The sequence below is a fragment of the Carcharhinus amblyrhynchos genome, chromosome 10 (assembly GCF_965287045.1).
Source record: "Carcharhinus amblyrhynchos chromosome 10, sCarAmb.v2.hapA, whole genome shotgun sequence".
NCBI classification, from domain to species: domain Eukaryota; kingdom Metazoa; phylum Chordata; class Chondrichthyes; order Carcharhiniformes; family Carcharhinidae; genus Carcharhinus; species Carcharhinus amblyrhynchos.
In genome coordinates this window covers 76,300,884-76,321,364 of record NC_137333.1, presented here as the reverse complement: position 1 = coordinate 76,321,364, position 20,481 = coordinate 76,300,884, and the positions used below count along the sequence as shown (strand labels likewise).

Sequence of the window (20,481 nt, the reverse complement as noted above, 5' to 3'; positions counted from 1 at the left end):
CTAGTCCCCTCCTATTTCTCATCTACAAACTGCCACTCATCAACTTCACTTGAAGGTATAGCATTAGTCTGCACATGTATGCTGACAATACCCAGCTCTCCCTCACCATTATTTCTCTTAACCCCTCCACTGTTGCTAAATGATCAGACTGCTTACTGGACATCCAGAACTGGCTGAGCAGAAATTTCCTCCAATTAAATAGTTGGAAGTCTGAGGCAATTGTTTTCAGCCACAGTTCCAAACTCCATTCCCCAGTTACTGACTCCAGGGTTTGCATTTTATTGCGGTAAGGGAAACAGGTTGCTTGACGGTCTCCTGAAAGTCAGTCAGCCAGAAGCTGACATGAACAGAACAAGCCCATCCCATTGCCATACCACACTGGGAAGGGCTAAATTGGTTGAGTCTGGTACCTCAATCCCACAATGAGGGGAAGCACCATCCCTAGGAGTAGCTGGCCCATCAGACTGGCCAGCAGCGCCAGAGCTCAGTCGTGGGTACTAACAAGGCTGCAGGAAAGATATGATCATAGCTGTCCGAGAGAGGCAACTCTTGGAGAATTAGAGCTTGGGGGAACCAGACAGCCTACAGAGGGGGAGTCTGGGTTTTGGACAGCATGTGGCACGTAAGGAAGGGAGAGGTGACGTATTACAGGGGTGCCCCTGATGATTGCAGGGTACCTCCGAATGAGAAGCCACCCACTCTCATCCTTTCCTATCTACTCCTTAAACAGTCTGCCCACACCAGCTGTATTTTGGCAAGGGCAGTGTGTTATTCAGGTCAAACGCCGAAGTCATCTTTATATTCTTCTTTATATATGGTAGGGAATCTTCCAATTTAGGCACTCAGCAACCTAACAAATATGGTCAGTTCCGTGGTGAGCTAGCCACCTGACTTACTTCACATGCCTCCCACTGAAAACATGTCTGGTGTCAACACTTAATACCCAGCCCTATCTCTTTCCCTGGCAAGTTTGTGTTTAAGTCACTCAGTTCACAATCTTGGTGTCACATTTGATCCCAAGATGAACTTTCAAACTCATACGTAATGAATCGCTAACACTGCCTATTTCCACCTCCATAACATTGCCGGACTTCATCCCCATCTCGGCTCAGTTGCAACTGAAGCCCTCCTTCATGTTTTTGTTACCTCGAGACTCAACTATTCGAATGCACTCATGGCTTGTCTTCCACATTCTAGAGATCAAAAACTCTGCTGCCTATGCCTTCACTCACAACCAGTCCTATTCTCCTATTATCCCTTTGCTTGCAGACCTATACTGGCCTCCAGTCATGTAATGCCTTGATGTTAAAATTCTGATGCTTGTTTTCAAGTCCCTTTATAGTCTCACCCCTATCCATTTTTGTAATCTCCTCCATCCATTAACCCTCCAAGATATCTGCATTCCTCCAATCCTAGCCTCTCAAGTATCCCCAGTTTTAATTCTTCAACCACTATTAGCCATGTCTTCAGTTGTCAATGTCCAAGTTCTGGAATATCCTCCCTATATAACCTCCATCTTTATTTCTCTCTAAGACACTCCTTAAAATTTAATTCTTTGATCAGGCTTTTGACCTCGTAAGTCTATATGCAACTCAGTGTCATATTTTATTTTTCGATACTCCTATCAGGCACCTTAGGACATTGCATTACATTATAGACAATATACAAATAGAAGCTGTTATTATAGGTGCTAACACAGAAATATTTCGACATAAAATGTATTTCTGCTTACCCCATTTTCTTTTTGTGAAATAGGCGTCAGCACCAGGATCATTGAAATGCCTGTTCATCATCGTCTCTGCACCAGCATGGAAGTCATAAGCAAATACAAGTGCTGTAGACAAATCAATCAATAAAATCTACATAAAAATTGAACCTGCAGTTCATTACAGCTCTCATGCAAAACCTTCTTGTTGCATTCCTTTAGCTCATAGAGATCTTGTTTGTTGATAAACATCACGAGGAAATGAGGTAAAGGAAGCCTCAGAAACAAAAACAATCCTACATGCTTCATTGATTTGATACACAATATAGTAAATGTAGAAACCTAGAAAGAACATTTATTTTGCTTACTGATGGACAGCAGTTCCAGTATGCCAGCTCACAAAAAAATAAACTGAGTATTTAGGCCATCATCTTTGAATATTAAAAGCCTGCCCCTTTCAAATCATCCATCACAACAACTTTTCCAGTCTTACTTGTGCCTCTCTGTACAGCTGAGCCTGCCATGGTCTCAGCTCTGGTTACACTCCCCAGATGCACCACCACATTCATCAGTACTCAGAACCAAATACTGGTTGCAAGGTGGGATGCACTCAGGGGACTCCTGCACTACCTGCCTGTTTCTACTTGATTGTCTGGTTTCTCTCTCTCTCTGGCATATTCTTAAGCTGTGGGGCAGCTACACCTATAAATTGGGATCTATGAAGCTCTCATCTCATGGCTCTCAGCTGTGATGCTTAAGTTCTGAAACCTGGAGCTCAACTTCTGCTACCGACATTTCCAGCACAAATAGTTATCTAGAACACAGAAGCATCCTGGAGTTCCCACATAGCACATGATGTACACACTCAAGGGTGGAGCAACCCTGCCAATACTCTTTCAGTTAATAAACTTGCCAGTATTAATAGAACTTACTACTGCTAATAAACCTTGGTCAATACTAATAAGCGTCACTAATACTGATATACCTTAAAGTCTCACTTTAAAAAAGGCCATGCTATTCCCTAGTTTAAATAAAACAAATAGGAAATACTCACCAGCCAATAACCTACCTGCTTTCCTGTGATTTTACACCTTGATTTTTCTTTCTGGCTACAGGTGGTGGCAGATAGCTGTTTATATCTCCTGGTCTTGTTCTTTCCTGCTGCTTGCTGATCCTGGTCCTCAAATACTCTTTTCCTCAGGATGAGCTGGCACACTGAAGGACATGACAAATTTCATCATCCGCATCCACTTCCACCAAGAGGCTCCGAAGCTACAGAAAAGGTCCATGTTTTTCAGGATCTTGTGATGGATCTTAATCGACAGGCAGAGTTTTGCTATGGGGGTTGATAGTCAGAGGTCCTTAGTTCTCCAAGTGTTTGGTAAAGGCCCAATTTCTCATAGACTTGAGAAAGAGTCAAAGAAATGGAGCTGTTCCTGAGTAAGCACATAAATATCATTGGCACATTCAAGTTTATGACTGAGGTTGCAGTGGTTTTGGATGTAGGAGGAAAGGTTGAACAGTTTCCCATGTATTCTGTAGATTACCTCCACACTAGTGGGTAATTTGCTAGAAGTGAATTCAGTACTGCAACGAGGGAAATGGAGATTTGTTACAGTTACCCCATTGTTTGAACCAAGTTTTCACTGAGACAAAGTTTATGGTTGTTATGTTGAAGATCACAGCTTGCATGTCACCTTAGAGCTGGCTGAGGATTGTGCCAAAGGCGTTTGCAAGGTCAAAAAAGACAGCGTTCAGCACATGGTGCTGTTCCATGCACTATTCTGCAATTTGTCACACAGATGATCAAGTCTGTGATGCCTCTTGATTGGTGAAAATCATACTGCAATTCTAGGAGGAGTTTTTTGGCTACTGGGAGGAGGCATTTGAGAAGGATCCTTGCAATTATCTTCTTTGCGGCAGACAGCAGGGAGATTCCTCTATAGTTACTGCAAACAAACTTATCTCCCTTCTCAAATATTGGTACAGAGTCCCTGAGATACCTGGCATCCATGCTTGTTCCCAGTGAATGCTAGGAGGTTGTGAACCATGCTAGATGTGTACCTCTGTCTTCTTTCAGAATTTCAGCGAGGATTCCACGGCATTTTTTATTTTGCAGCTGTCGAATTTATTTTTCAACTTTGCTCCAGATCAGGGTACTGTCGAGACTGAGCGTGACATGGTTTTGACAAATGGAGTTAAGGATAACAGAAGTTCTTGAAACTTTTCTCTTCATTGAGCATGGGCCATCCCCTCGATGAGCTCCCCTCAATGGGGTGGGCCCTCGAGTCCATGTGTCATTTTGACAGCACTAAAGAAAGCGTGCATGTTGTTGCTGTCGGAGGATTGTTGGATCTGTCATGCTCTTTTTACTCACGATTTGCTCTTTAGGTTGTGAGTTTTAGGTTGACCTGTAGTCACCTGTAGAACTGCTGCTTTCCTCTTGAGCTTAGGTGAAGTTTCCAGTCAATTATAATTTTGTGTTTATGCATGAATCCCTTTTCATTAAACAGTCACAATGTTTCCTGTTAGAGACCAAAAACCTTCTCTACCTGCCCTGTAAAGGATCTTCCTGAAATTTGGAAGGTGCTGTGTATTTGACTTCAATCACTTAAATGCTTACTCCAGCATTGAACTTAAGTCAGTTCAGCATGGAGGGTAAGTACTATTGCAATTACTATTGTATAAGGACGTCAGTGGCCCAATTAATAAGTTCCATTAACAGCAATAAATTATTTCCTGAATTAGTACAAAAGCAAAAAACTGCAGATGCTGGAAATTTGAAATAGACACAAAACGCTGGAAATACCAGTAAATCAGGCAACATCTATAGAGATAAAAGCAGTGTTAACATTCTGATGAAACCAATAGACTTGAAACCTGAACACTCACTCCACAGATGCTGCACTGATGTGAATATTTCTAGCATTGCTTGTTTTTATTTTCTGACACGAAGCTGATAGTGTGTGTTTTGGAAAAACTGGAACATGATGTTTGCTTGCGTGCAGATTAAAGAGGTTTCCTTACTCAGGATTATCTTCCTATGAATCATATACCCTACAGTAGCCTTTCATACAGTGTCGAACATTGAAAATTACCCAAAATCAGTACCCAGCGTAACGATCATGGGATTGGGTTAGAGGAAAGTCAGAACTATTTTAGTAGATACAGAAGCTGGATGTTGTTATTGATGACTATGAATTGACTTGTGGATCTAATGGAGGTAAAACAGATATTTCATTTTTGAGCTATAAAATGTAAAAAAAAGCCAATGAAATTACAACAGCTACCTCCAAAAATAGTCTTCACAACGAAAATAATTCCCCAAACCCAACATTTTTAAAAGCTATTTGGTGACTAGCTCAACAGATACTACATGTGAAACTGCAGCTTACGATGAGGAAAAGCCAAATCACCAAGCCAATCTAGTTTTCATAATAGCTAACCTTTAAAATGCACGGCCATGTAGATTCTCATTTAGCCAAATACTTATTATGTTGAAAGAACAATATAGTCTGGAGCTAATATTCATTACGCTATTGTGAGAATATTAATATGGGATGCTTGCTAGAGGAACACACAGGAATGATGGAGAAGGCTTGAGTAAATTTATTATCCATGATATTATATCACAGAACTATGGCACAGGAGGCAGCCATTTGGCCCATCATGTCTTCTCCAACTCTCCAAATGAATATCATGACTTAATGTCATTCCCCTGCCTTTTCCCAGCACCACTGCAGATTGAGGCTTTCAGGAGGGAATAGAAACAATCTCCACCACACTTCCAGGCAGCACAATTCAGACCTGAACCATTCACGTGAAAAAGTTTCTCTCACATCACATTTGCTCTTTTTTGCAAATCACTTTAAATCTGTGCCCTCTCATTCTTGATCCTTTTACGAGCAGGAACAGTTTCTCCCTATCTACTATGGTCAGCACCCTCATGATTTTGAGCATCTCTGTCAAGTCTCTTCAGTTTTCTTCTCTCCAAGGAAAACAATCCAATCAATCCTCATAACTGATTGGTTTTGGGGATAATCCATTCTTGTAAACCTCTCCTGCATTCTTTCCAATACATTTACATCCTTCCTATAGTGTGGCACCCAGAACTGTACACAGTATTCCAGCTAAGGTCTAATTAGTGTCTCGTATAAGTATAAGCACAACCTCTTGTTTTTATCCTCTACGCCCCTATTAATAAAGCCCAGAATGTGATGTACTTTATTAACTGGTCTATTCACCTATCCTGCCACCTTCAATGAATGATGCACATATACATCCAGGTCCCTCTACTCCTGCACTCCTTTAAGAATTTTACCCCATGTTTTAAATTGTCTTTCCATGTTTTTCCTACCAAAATGCATCACCTCACAGTTCTCCGGTGGCACAATGGTTAGTGCTGCTGCCTCACGGCACCAAAGACCCAGGTTCAATTCTGGCCCTGGCTGACTTTATGGAGTTTGCACATTGTCTCTGTGTCTGCATGGGTTTGCTCCGGTTGCTTCAGTTTTCTCCCACATTGCAAAGATGTGTGGGTTAGGTGGATTGGCCATGGTAAATTGTCCCTTAGTGTCAGGAGAATTAGTCGGGTAAATATGTAGGATTATAGGGATAGGGTTTGGGTGAGATGCTCAGTCAGAATCAGTGCAGACTCAAAGGGCCAAATGGCCTCCTTCTGCACTGTAGGGATTCTATGATTCCGCATTAAACTTCATAAGAACATAAGAAATAGGAGCAGGAGTAGGCCATCCAGCCCTTCGAGCCTGCCCCGCCATTCAATAAGATCATGGCTGATCTGTCGCTGCTCAGTTCCACTTTCCCGCCCTCTCCCCCATAACCCTTAATCCCCTCTCTTATCAAAAACCCATCAACCCGCGTCTTAAAAATATTTAGCGAGGCAGCCTCCACCACTTCAACGGGCAGAGAATTCCAGAGATTCACCACCCTTTGAGTGAAGAAGTTCCTCCTCAACTCCGTTCTAAACCGCCCCCCTTTTATCTTGAGGCTGTGCCCCCTAGTCCTACTGTCTTTTTTGAGCGGGAAGAGTCTCTCCACCTCTATCCTATCCATCCCATTCATCATCTTATACGTCTCAATGAGATCTCCCCTCATTCTTCTAAACTCTAACGAGTACAAGCCTAGTTTATTCAGCCTCTCCTCATAGCTCAACCCCCTCAACTCCGGTATCAGCCTAGTAAACCTCCTCTGCACTCCCTCCAAGGCCAAAATATCTTTGCGCAGGTGCGGCGCCCAAAACTGCACACAGTACTCCAGCTGCGGCCTCACCAATGCCCTATACAGCCGCAGCAAGACCTCCCTACTTTTATATTCAATCCCCCTCGCTATGAAGGCCAGCATCCCATTTGCCTTCCTGACCACCTGCTGCACCTGCAAGCTGGGTTTTTGCGACTCATGCACAAGGACCCTGAGGTCCCTCTGCACCACCGCCTGCTGCAGTTTTTCGCCCTGTAAGTAATAGTCCTTCCTACCATTCTTCCTACCAAAGTGGACCAGCTCACACTTGCCAACATTAAATTCCATTTGCCATTTCCTGGCCCATTCGCCCTCTGCCAACTATCTGCGCACGCCACTAACTTGTCTAATTTCTTTTCGGAGTTCTACATTGTTGTCTTCACAGTTTACAAATAGTTCTAAATTTTGTGTCATCTGCAAATTTTGAAATTGTCCCCGGCACACTGATCATTAATGTGTGTCAGGAAAAGCAAGGGTCGCAATACTGACCCTTAGGGACAACCACTAAAACTCTTTGTCCAGCTTAAAAATATCTATTGACCACTACCCTTGGCTTCCGATTATTCAGTCAACTGTGCATCCATGTTGTTACTGTCCCTTTTATTTCATGAGATACAACTTTTCGTGTGGCAACATAATTGATGTCTTCTGAAAGTCTATGTACGCCACATCAACCCTTTAGAAATTCATGCTGGCTCTTCCTAATCAATAGACATTTTCCATTTGGCTACTAATTTTGTTCTGAATGATTGTTTCTAGAAGCTTGCTCACCACTGATGTTAAACTGACTGGCCTGTAATGACTGGGGCTATCCTTGCAACCTTTTTTAAACAAGGATGCAACATTTGCAATTCTTTAGTAGTCTGGCATATGGTTGTCGTTTTTATCATTATATCATAGAATCATAGAACCCTACAGTGCAAAAAGAGGCCCTTTGGCCCATCAAGTCTGAACCAAACACAATCCCACCCAAGCCCTACCCCCATATCATACCCACTAATCCCTCGACACTAAGGGGCAATTTCTTAGCATGGCCAATCAACCTAACCTGCACATCTTTGGATTGTGGGAGGAAACTGGAGTACCCGGGGGGAACCCATGCAGACACGAGGAGAATGTGCAAACTCCACAGACACTGACCCGAGCTGGGAATCAAACCCAGGGATCTGGAGCTGTGAAGCAGCAGTGCTAACCACTGTGCAGCCCATATGGCTGTGCTTTTATCATTATGCAAGAGGGAAAGATCATAAAAGCCACACACTAAGTTTTATAAACCGTTGGCTTTGGATTAGTTTACCAAATGTAAAAGATAAATAAAGGGGCCAATATGAACAGTTGGTTACGAGTGTGCTTAATAACATGGGTTCAAACTCCATATCAGTTGAAGTAGTTCTTGGGGCCTGTTTCTTCCCCAAGCCTCTTGTGATGTTATGGCATTGGTTCACCTCTTTCAAAATGTTAAGCTCAGTAACTTTTCCCAGCTCATTTCTCCACCAGTCATAATGTCCTGTAGTTCTTTCCTCCCTGCTGCACAAGAATACAATTGTTGTTTAATCCTCCACCCTTTGAATCTGCCAAATCATATAACTCTTTCAACTAAGTAGGTGGTGGCCATCTTTCAGATGAAGGATTGCCACTATATTTTAATCAATCAGTATATGCAATGCATTTGGTTTGTCCTTTTGGTTTATGAGGACATAGCTGTGCAAAAAGTTCAATAAGGATAAAAATGGAAACTCATTCTGCAGATAACCTGCAGAAGGGTTATGTTGTACATGTACACCACAAAAATTGAGCTCTGAATAAAACCAGTAATATCAAATTGGCTAATTGGAAAAATGCCGCAACCTTCTGCTAGAAAATATACACTATGCTACTTACGCTGGTTGTTACAGAGGGAATAAAAAACTCTACTCACAGTGTTCTCCAAATGCTTTGGTGGTGAATACTTCTCTAAGTGTTACTGTATTTGAATGTTGGATCTTCTTCCACATGTCCACTAAGACCATACACTTAGTATTTACAAGACGGAAGCCTGGAAAAGTACCCAAAGTACAGTTAAAATTGTATTATTTTATCTCTAGGATCTGATCCCATATACGGTTGATTTAAAGGGTTCATGTGAAATTTGTATAGCTTGAACTTACTTCTTTGTGTGCAGAAGGCTGTGTTGCTCAGACTATTAGAACAGTTATAGTCAATGAAAACATGCGCTAATGTAGTAAGGAATGGGCTTCTGATATCATTGCAACGTATTAAAGTTTCAAATTTGTATTTACCTAACCACAGAGTACAAGGTGATAACACTGGGTTCCCAAAGTTAAAAATGATCCACTTCACATTACCTGTATCTCTGACCTTAAGAATAAAAGTAGAAAAAAAATCTACAATACATAATTACTTAAAGCAACCTTAACAGAACACTGACAAACAGCTAATATAGGATGACTGCACGTCTGGATTTTCTTACCATGTATCCTGCGAAGACAGTATGGGAGGTCGTCTTTGCTACTGATCGCTTTATAACAAGATGTAATGAAACCAAAATTACTTGTTTTTTGTAGCCGATTAGCTGGTGGAGGCTCCAAAGGAAAAAGACTGTGATAGTTGTCTACCTCTGTTGGAAACCCTATAACAGATAATCCATGCTTTATTATAAAAGCAAGACATGGCATACAAAATGGAACACAGACTTTCTCCCCTTTCCCATTAAGTAGATTAACATATACAAATCACATACAAGTTTCTTAGCAAATCCATTTCAAAAAGCTTTACATTATTGCTAACTAGACTGATTTACACCTACTCCTTAAACAGACAAAATTAAACTCCTCTAAACACTCAGATTAGTTAACTCAATAAGTACCTGGGCCTTACAGGCCAGGAGGTTCCTCGATTAAATTCTTGAACTGTACTGAATTAGATAATCCAAGCCAAATATAAATAGAGTACAAATGGGTTGCGATCACTGGGTGCAGAAGGAACAAAACCCTGGGCCAGAAAGAGGATAAAAAAGTTGCCATTGTTCCCACTTGCAAATGCTAAATAGTGATTCCTATTGGAGAAACGTGTATATCAAGATTAAGAAAGAAAGGATCAGACTAAGGAATACCCAATATGTATGAAGCAGCACCTCCGCAAAAGAACCAACACTTTCAGAAACAGGGGAGGTTGAAACGGTTAGAAAAAAAAGGTAAAAGAAATAAAAAGGATTACATAGCTCAATAAATGAAAGTAGTATTGTACATCTCAGGAGAAAATACATTTGATAGTGCAATTTAACAAAAAATGTGAAACATTAACCAACCTTGAAGTCAGAAGAAATAGGAAAATCTATAACTACATAAAGCAAATCAGCTGACTGTTTATTGTATTCATAATTTCACAACTTATTTTAATTTCAACATGTGGTATAAGGTAATTCCAAGAGTTTTCTAAGCTGATTTATATGGTAAGTCATCAAAAATTTCTATATAAAAATGTACTTAGAGTATACAAAGATGTGCAGGTTAAGTTGATTGGCCATGTTAAAATTGCCCATTTATATCTTGAGATGCGTAGGTTAGAGGGGTTAGCAGATAAATATGTATAGATATGGGGGTAGGGCCTGGGTGGGACTGTGGCCAGTGCAGACTTGATGGGCCAAATGGCCTCTTTCTGCACTGTAGGGTTTTTACGATTCTATGATTCTACACCACTTTACAACACAATATTGAACTAAAGTAAATTATCAATTAGTATTTGTATTGGTTCCACTGTATGGGGTGGGAGGTGGGGAATCACTACTTTCAGATTGTACTACAGAGCAAAGAAAAGCACTAGCCTGATGATCCTCAGAAGTCTGTGACATAATATCTAGCAATAAATGGTGCAAATCCACCTTATAGACTACTGCTCAATGCACCTTCAGTTTAAAGTTTATTTACCAGTGTCACAAGTAGGCTTACATTAACATGGCAATGAGATTACTGTGAAAATCCCATAGTCGCCACACTCTGGCACCTCTTTGGGTACACTGAGGGAAAATTTAGCACGGCCAATGCACATAACCAGCAAATCTTTTGGACTGTAGGAGGAAACCGGAACACCCAGGGAGAAATCCATGCAGACACGGAGAGTGTGCAGACTCCGCACAATGATCCAAGCCCGGAATTGATTCCAGGTCCCTGACACTGAGGCAGCAGTGCTAACCATTGTGCCACCATACCGATTTATTACGGATCAATGCAGTTCTGGCAATATAATGGTTATGTCATTGGTCTAGAAATACAGAGAGCTAGACCAATGATCAGGACATTACCTCAAATCCAAACACAGCAGCTGTGATTAAATTCAATTCAATTCATTAAATCTAGGATAAAACGCTCGCAATAGTAATGGTGACCGTGATCCTACCATATTGGTATAAAGTTCTATCTGGTTCACTGATGGTCTTTCAGGAAGGAAACTGTCCATCCTTTCCCAGTTTGGCATGTGTAACTCCAGAGCCATAGCAAGGCGGCTGACTCTAAACTGCCCTCCAAAATGTCTTATCAAGTTACTCAGTTATACCAAACCACGACAGAAAACTAGAATGTCAAATCAACTAAGCACTGGATTTGGACAAAATTAAAGTGCAATCAGTCCTGAAAACTCTGCAAAATCCTTCTAACGTATGAGAATTTGATAAATAAACAATTGAATGCACCAATATAGAAACATAGAAAATAGGTGCAGGAGTAGGCAAAGATTGCAAGAGCTGTTCCACGGATGAGTAAAGCAACAGCTTGTCATCGTTACACTCAGACTCAACATCCTTCACCACCATTCTTGGTTATGTCCTTCCCACTGGCTGAACACACCCACCAGAGGTTGGCAGCACAGTGGTGGGCTTGGAAGTCTTCAACGCTGACCACAGACCTCAAAGTCTCATGGCATCAGGACATCTATGAGATGCTGCGGCTAATTAGAAGCAGAACTATATTTATCACAATCTGCAATCGCGTAACTTAATATGTCCCTTACCATCATAGTAAAAAGTCTGACAACACCAGGTTTTAGTCCAACCTATTTATTTGATAATATACTCACTAGCTTTCGGGGTTACCCCCTTCGTCAGGTGAATGGAGAGTTCTGGCCTCAGACAGATATGCTCTGTCTGAGGCCAGAACTCTCCATTCACCTGACGAAGGGGGTAACCCCGAAAGCTAGTGAGTATATTATCAAATAAATAGGTTGGACTAAAACCTGGTGTTGTCAGACTTTTCACTGTGTTTACGCCAGTCCAACGCCAGCATACCCACATCATGCCTTACCATCATGCCAGGGACCAACTCTGGCATAATGAGGAGCGCAAAGGAGCAGCAATAGACATATCTAGAACCTGGTGAAGCTACAGTACAAGACTGTGATGCATACTTAACAGCGGAAGAAGCATGTTAGTCAAAGAGTTGAGTAATGTCACAGCTACGCAGCTCTGCAGTTCTATCACAGCCAGCTATTAATGGTAGCAGGCAATTAAACAGTTACTGGGGGAAGGAACCTCCCAAAAAGTTCAAGAGGCACAGCTGATGCATGTACAACCTTCTTCAGGCAGACATCCCAAATGGATGATCTTTTCTGGCTTCCCCCTGAGATCTCCACTATCACAGCAGTCAATCTCCAGTCAATTTAAAAATAAACAATTGAGTGCATCAATATAGAAACACAGAAAATAGGTGTAGGAGTCGGCCATTTGGTTCTTTGATCCTGCACCACCATTCAATACACTCATGGTTGATCATGCACTTTTAGTATCCCACTCCCACTTTCTCTTCATACCACTTGATCCCTTTAGCCACGAAGGCCACGTCCAGTTTCCTCTTGAATATACCTAATGAACTGGCCCCAGCAGTTTTCTGTGATAGAGAATTCCACGGCTTCACAATCAGAGCGAAGAAGTTTTTCTTCATTTCAGTCCTGAATGGCTTACCCCTTATTCTTAGACTGTGATCTCTACTTCTGCACTTCCTCAACATCGGGAACATTCTTCCCTCATCTAGCCTATCCAGTCCCATCGGGATTTTATATGTTTCTACGAAATTCCCACACATTCTTCTAAATTCCAGTAAATACAAGCCCTGTCAATCCAGTCTCTCTTCAGAGGTCAGTCCTGCCGTTCCAGGAATCAGTCTGGCAAACCTTCACTGGACTCCCTCAGTAGCAAGAATATCCTTCCTCAGACGAGAAGATCAAAATTGCACACAATACACAAGGTGTGGCCTCACCATGGCCTGTATAACAGCAGCAAGACATCCTTACTCCTATATTCAAATCTTCTTGCTATGAAGGCCAGCAAGCCTTTAGCTTTTCACACTGCCTGCTGTACCTGCATGGCAACCTTCAGCAACTGTTCCACCATGTTGCACTTCCTCTTTTCTTAAACCGCTATCATTCAGGCAAGAATCTTCTTTCCTGTTTTTGCCACCAAAGTGGATAACCTCACATTTATCCATATAATACTGCCCACTCAGCCAACCTGCCCAACAGCCTCTTAGCATTCTCCTCACAGCACACACTGCCACCCAGCTAAGCATCGTCTACAAATTTGGGGATATTGCATTCAATTCCTTCGTCCAAATCATCAATTATATTGTGAATAGCTGAGGTCCCTGCAGTACCCAATTAGTCACTGCCTGCCACTTTGAAAAGGACCCATTTATTTCCACTCTCTGCTTCCTGTCTGCCAACCAGTTCTCTATCCATGTCAATACATTACCCCAATACCATGAGCTTTAAATTTTGCTCACTAATCTCTTGTGTAGAACTTTGTCAAAAGCCTTTTGAAAGTCCAGATTCACAACGTCCACCTTTGTCCACTCTACTGGTCATATCCTCAAAAAATTCCAGAAGATTCATCAAGCATGATTTCCCTTTAATGAATCCATGCTGACTTGGACCAATCCTGTCACCGCTTTCTAAATGCTCAGTTATTACATCCTTAATAATTGACTCCAGCATTTCCCCACCACCATCAGGCTAACCATTCTATAATTCCCCATGTTCTCTCTCTCTCCTTTTTTAAAAAGTGGGGTTATATTAGCTACCCTTCAAACCACTGGAACTCTTCCAAAGTTTATAGAATGCTGAAAAATGATCAGTGTGTCCACTATTTCTAGGGCCACTTCCTTAAGTACTTTGGCATGCAGAGAATTAGGCCCTGAGGTCTTATTGGGTTTTAATCCCATCAATTTCCCCAATCCAATTTCCTGACTAATAAGGATTTCCTTCAGTTTCTCCTTCATGCTAGGCCCTCTGTCTCCTAGTATTTCAGGCTAGGGGCCTTGACAACATCCCAGCTATGTAGCTGAAGGTTTGTACTCCAGAATTAGCTGCAGCTCTAGCCAAGTTCTTCCAGTATATCTATTAACACTGGCATCTACCCAACAAAGTGGAAAATGGCCAAAGTATGTTCCTTCCACAAACAGCACAACAAATCCAACCTGGCCAATTATCCACGCCATCAGTCCTCTCTCAGTCAGCAAAGAGATGAAAGATATAATCAATGGTAAAAGAGGCACTTAACCACCAATAACATGCCCACTGACACGCAGCTTGTGTTTTCTGTCAGGAACACTCAGCTCCAGACCTTATTACCGCCTTGATCCAAACATGGGCAAAAGAGCTGAATTCCAGAAGTGGAGGAGAATGATATCCTGACATAAAGACAGCATCTGATAATGTGGTATCAAGTCGTCACAGCAAAACTCAAGTCAATGTGAATTAGGGGAAAACACTCCAATGGTTGGAGTCATACTTAGCTTGAAGGAAGATGGCTGTGATTGGTGCAAACCCATCATCTCAGCTCCAGGACATCACTGTGGGAGCTCCTCGGAGAAGTGTCCTAGGGCCATCTTCAGCTGCTTCATTGTAAGTGGGGTTTTTGCAGTGTTCAATTCCAAACAAAGCCCCACAATTAACGAAGCTGTCCATACCCACACGCAGCAAAGCCTGAGCAGCATTCAGGTTTCGGGTCAGAAGTGGAAAGAAAGTAACATCTGCACCACCCAAGTACCAGAGCAGCAAGTGCATGGTAACACCATTTCCTCGAACTTTCCCCCAAGCCATACTGCTATTCTTTCATTGTTGCTCAGTTAAATCCTAGAACTTTCACTATAAGGGCACTGAGTCAGTACTTCCATCACATTGACTACGTTGATTCAAAAACGCAGCTCACCTTCTTACCGACAATTATTGTGGGCAATAAATGTTGAGCTGGTCAGCAACAATCGCATTTTATGAATTAAAAAAACCCTTTTGGACTTCCATCAATTATCTGTGTAATTAATAAGGCTTGTTATCAAATTTTACAGTACATAAGCTACATGATGGAAATTCTTAAGTCATATGCATTATTAAAATGTTGAGAAGTCTGTGGTAGTTGGCATCTCTTTTAAATGCCAAAATACTGTGATGTATCTTCAATGTTACAGAAAAAGACACATGCTAGCTAAGCTTTTCATCTTGTACACATCAGGATAGCTCAAGAAATTACCAACAGCAATGGGGGAACAACAATTTATACTGCAGGAGAAGAGAATGCTGAACGATTGGCAATTGGACTCTGATCAATGGAGGCATTGCCATGGAGAATGCAGCATGGAACAGTTAACTGTCCAGTTTTTCAAATTCAAACCAGGGGCATCAGTTCTGAATGGTCAAGGCATTGCCCTGGGGAACGAACCAGGTAATGACTGTTCGCTAGGCTTCTGATTAGTTGAAAAAGGCACAAAGTGTGACATGTTCCTTCCGTCTGTAAAGAACAGGGCTATGTGTGTGAATATATGCGGCTTCTGACACGTGGGAGTGAGTCACATTATGAACTGACTGACCATCTTAAATTGGTTTTCAGTGTAACTCTTGGCACAATCAGGATTGTTTAGCAGTTGTCCAATTAGGGAATCAATGTTGGGCGCTGTTCTGATTTTTGCAAGCACAGTACTTTGTCTGTTGCGAAAAGGATATGCTGCTCGATACGATTCACCAATTAGCCTATATAACTGGCAAAGCACCAGTCCTGAAATTTAATTTCTGAACATCAAATTTACTCCATGAGATCAGGTCCTATTAAGGACCTTCCTACATAAGAACATAAGAACATAAGAAATAGGAGCAGGAGTAGGCCATCTGGCCCTTCAAGCCTGCCCCGCCATTCAATAAGATCATGGCTGATCTGTCGTGGCTCAGTTCCACTTTCCCGCCCTCTCCCCATAACCCTTAATCCCCTCTCTTATCAAAAACCCATCAACCCGCTTCTTAAAAATATTTAGCGAGGCAGCCTCCACCACTTCAACGGGCAGAGAATTCCAGAGATTCACCACCCTTTGAGTGAAGAAGTTCCTCCTCAACTCCGTTCTGAACTGCCCCCCCTTTATCTTGAGGCTGTGCCCCCTAGTCCTACTGTCTTTTTTGAGCGGGAAGAGTCTTTCCACCTCTATCCTATCCATCCCATTCATCATCTTATACGTCTCAATGAGATCTCCCCTCATTCTTCTAAACTCTAACGAGTACAAGCCTAGTTTATTCAGCCTCTCCTCGTAGCTCAACCCCCTCAACTCCGGTATCAGCCTAGTAAACCTCCTCTGCACTCCCTCCAAGGCCAAAATATCCTTGCGCAGGTGCGGCGCCCAAAACTGCACACAGTACTCCAGCTGCGGCCTCACCAATGCCCTATACAGCTGCAGCAAGACCTCCCTACTTTTATATTCAATCCCCCTCGCTATGAAGGCCAGCATCCCATTCGCCTTCCTGACCACCTGCTGCACCTGCAGGCTGGGTTTTTGCGACTCATGCACAAGGACCCCGAGGTCCCTCTGCACCGTCGCCTGCTGCAGTTTTTCGCCACGTAAGTAATAGTCCTTCCTACCATTCTTCCTACCAAAGTGGACCACCTCACACTTGCCAACATTAAATTCCATTTGCCATTTCCTGGCCCATTCGCCCAGCCTATCTAGATCCTTCTGCAGACTCTCCACACCCTCCGCACAATTTGCCTTTCCCCCAATCTTGGTGTCATCAGCAAATTTCGACACCCTACACTCGGTTCCCTCCTCCAGATCATCTATATAAATGGTAAATAGCTGAGGCCCCAGCACCGACCCCTGGGGCACTCCACTAGTCACCAACCATCTCAACTCATCTGCCGCTAATACTGTCATCTATGCAGCTGTCTCCTTCAGGTTAATCATTTCAACGACCTCCATCCTTCACCCTTTGTAAACTTCATTCAAAACTTCTACTGCCCATATACCATCATACACCGCTCCACTCATCTACTTTTCCTGTCCTTTATGTGGCCTTCTTTGACTACACCCTATAGCCTTGTCCAACTGTACAATTCCACCATTTTCAAATGTTAAGTTTCTCTTTGTCAGGCCCATTTTGCACCCTAGTACCCCCCACCCCTCCCCCCAAACCCTTTGCTGCATTTTTGATCACCTGGAATCCACATTGGAGAATTCACCTTCCAACCCTTTTTCTTCTTTTAATACTTCCTTTAAATATTATCGTTTTACCATGACCCCATTTAATAACACTTTGTTTGGCTTGAAGTCCATGTTCTGATTATGTTTTTGAAGCACTTGGGATGTTCTTGCATTAAAGGCTCTGTATATGTGTGCACTGAAGTTATTATAGAGACTAACAGAATTCTGTTGAAACCAAATGCATGACAAAAAATGCTATGACTGAACAGTGATAATGTCAGCAATACTCTATTTGCATCAATAAGTGGTGATCTGTTACGTGCCACAACCACAGATGTCAAACTGTCTCAAGAGCCCAAGGTCAGCATGTGCAACTATACTAAAAATGAATACATCTCACTTTTTTTTTAATTAGATCAAAAGTATTAGCTAAAATAACTACCACTTTATCAGCGTCCAATGATGCCCTAAAGATAATCAGCACATGAAATGTGGAAAATTAAACTCAAAAAGGTCAAAAAACTTGAAAGTTCTGGATTTGTACTGTGAACATCTGGGCCTGTAGCGTTACTATAACTGCAGCATGTGGGCATTTTAGCTTTGAACAATCTAAAACAAATCTTATTTATTGTCACAAGTAGGCTTACATGAAACACTGCAATGAAGTCGCTGTGAAAATCCCCTAATCACCACACACTGGCATCTGTTTGGGTACACTGAGGGAGAATTTAGCACGGCCAATGCACCTAACCAGGACGTCTTTTGGATTGTGGGAGGAAACTGCAGTACCATGAGGAAACCCACGCAGACACAGGGAGAATGTGCAGACTCCACACAGACAGTGATCCAAGCCAGGAATCAAACCTGGGTCCCCGGCACTGAGAGGCAGCAATGCTAACCACTAAGCCACCGTGTCTTCGTTGTGATTTTGAGAACTATTTATTTATGAGGATAGCACTGCTACCTCACAGCACCAGGGGCCAGTGTTCAATTCCAGCCTTGGGCGACTGTATGGAGTTTACACATTCTCCCCATGCCTGCATGGGTTTCCTCCAGGTGCTCCAGTTTCCTCCCACAATCCAAAAGGTGCGTGGGTTAGGTGGATTGCCCATGATAAATTGCCCCTTAGTGTCAGGGATAGCAGGATAAATATGTGGGGTTATAGAGATAGGGTCTGGGTGTGACTGTTGTTGGTGCAGGCTCAATGCACCAAATGGCCTCCTTCTGTATTGACAAAGTCCAACTGTACCACAATTAGTTTTATGGCCACTTGGTAGTATAGAAATTGAATATGGCTGAAAAAGACATGTTGTCAAAGCTTTGTGGCTTGCACTCATCAGGACAGATTCACAAGAAAATCAAATCTTAAAAGGAACAACAACTTATACTATATGAAGAGATTGTGCTGATTTGTTGGAAAGTGGACTCTGATTGGTATTTTGTCTTCTTGCAAATCTGTCTTGATGAACGCGTGACAAAAAGCTGCAACAGCATCTCTCCCTTTTCAGCAACTACAGTTTTAGTTGCAATACATCATTTTCTAGTCAAATAAAAAAATTTCACATCTAGCAAAGACGACTTTGGAAATTATAACTCTAAATTACTTTGGCATATGTAAAAATTAGTTTAGATGCAGTAAAAATGTACACAGGTATATGTTGCAAATACAAAAACTATGTGGGAGTGACAGATTCTTGCTGAATTCTGCAAAACTAGTGTCAAATGTTTAAGACCCATCTTACCTGGATTTTCGGTTTGGTCAATCTGTGCCATTGTTATTAAATGCTTGTGGATCAACTCCTACAAAGAAATGTTAATAAATTACACAGAGTGGTTTCATCATTTATAACTTTATCCACTCCAGTTAAGAGCAAATGTATAAGTAACACAATGACAATACGCTGATTGACTACTATCTTGCTCTGTGAAATGACATGTTATATATCATCCCAAGACCTATTCCTTCAATCAAATCTTTACATTTTAAATGCAAGCAACTTATGCACTTCAGGCATACTGGCCATCCATTTCCTTGTTCATTCACCCTTCCATTGTCATCATCCCTCACCAATCCAATCCTTATTGCATAGTTCCACAATATACTTGCTAATTCTACGAAGTACATGACAAGTTCTGAACACTTGATCACTGAACTTTCCCTCCTCAAAAACCTTCTTGCCAACGTCACAATACACCATCTGGCACTATCCCAACACCTTCAAAATGCTAGTGCCTCCCATGTTTAAGAAAAACATTAAGCCCTTCACTATCCTCTCGCAATTTTTTCTTCCTCTAAGTCCTCAAATTATTGTTTGTATGACAACTGTGTGTCACTGTTCAATTTTGAGAGCCTGTAAATAGTCTCCAGTCCAACCTACCTCAGATTGCCTTCCTCTCAATGTCCAAGTTTCTACCTTTCATTTCTCAAAACACTCATCTATTATTTGTTCTCTCTTTCCACTCCAATATTAGTGACTAATATTTCAGCCACTTGCTTTACAGAAGCTGAATCACTTCTGTTTTCAGAATCCTGCTAAAAACCTTGCTCTTCATCCAATCTTTCCACCCTGTCCCCAAACTTCATCCCATCTATTCCTCTCTCTCTTTTGATATTCATAATTTTGTAAAGCACTAGAGACATCTTTCTAGCATGAGTTGAGTTGCATTGTGAAGCATTCTAGAATACAAAGCCTCAGAATACTCTTCATATATTGAAGTACTGTGGCTGAGCCAAGCTTAGTTATGGACTATTTGTTGAGTGAGGTGGGATCATGAAGGGGGTTTCTTTTTTTTAAATATAGCCAATCCAGACACAGTACAAATTGTGCTGGGTTTTCTCAAAAGAATCCAAGAGTTTCTAATCCAAGCAGAGATGTGATATCTGCTACATAACTGTCACACAGATGATAAAGGCACATTTGAGATTGAATTGTGTATTTTAAAAGGGAAGTAGATAAGCAACTGAAGGGAAAACACTTGAGGCTATAGGAAAGGGTAAGGGAAAGAGGGGGACAACTAATTGATCTTGCAGTCAGCCAGCACGGGCTTGCAGATGAAGGGTGAAACGGCCTCCTTCGG

At 41.9% G+C, this 20,481-nt stretch overlaps 1 protein-coding gene across 1 annotated transcript in view; it reads right to left on the bottom strand.

The window, feature by feature from the left end:
* Window positions 1-20,481, bottom strand: part of pan3 (poly(A) specific ribonuclease subunit PAN3) — a 178,657-nt gene that overhangs the window by 30,468 nt on the left and 127,708 nt on the right. Inside the window, exons 8-11 of the mRNA XM_080197405.1 lie at window positions 19,146-19,203; window positions 9,432-9,590; window positions 8,880-8,996; window positions 1,733-1,834 (exon numbers count right to left, since the gene is read on the bottom strand). Coding sequence (XP_080053531.1) covers window positions 1,733-1,834; window positions 8,880-8,996; window positions 9,432-9,590; window positions 19,146-19,203 — 436 coding nt within the window. The remainder of the gene's footprint in view (window positions 1-1,732; window positions 1,835-8,879; window positions 8,997-9,431; window positions 9,591-19,145; window positions 19,204-20,481) is intronic.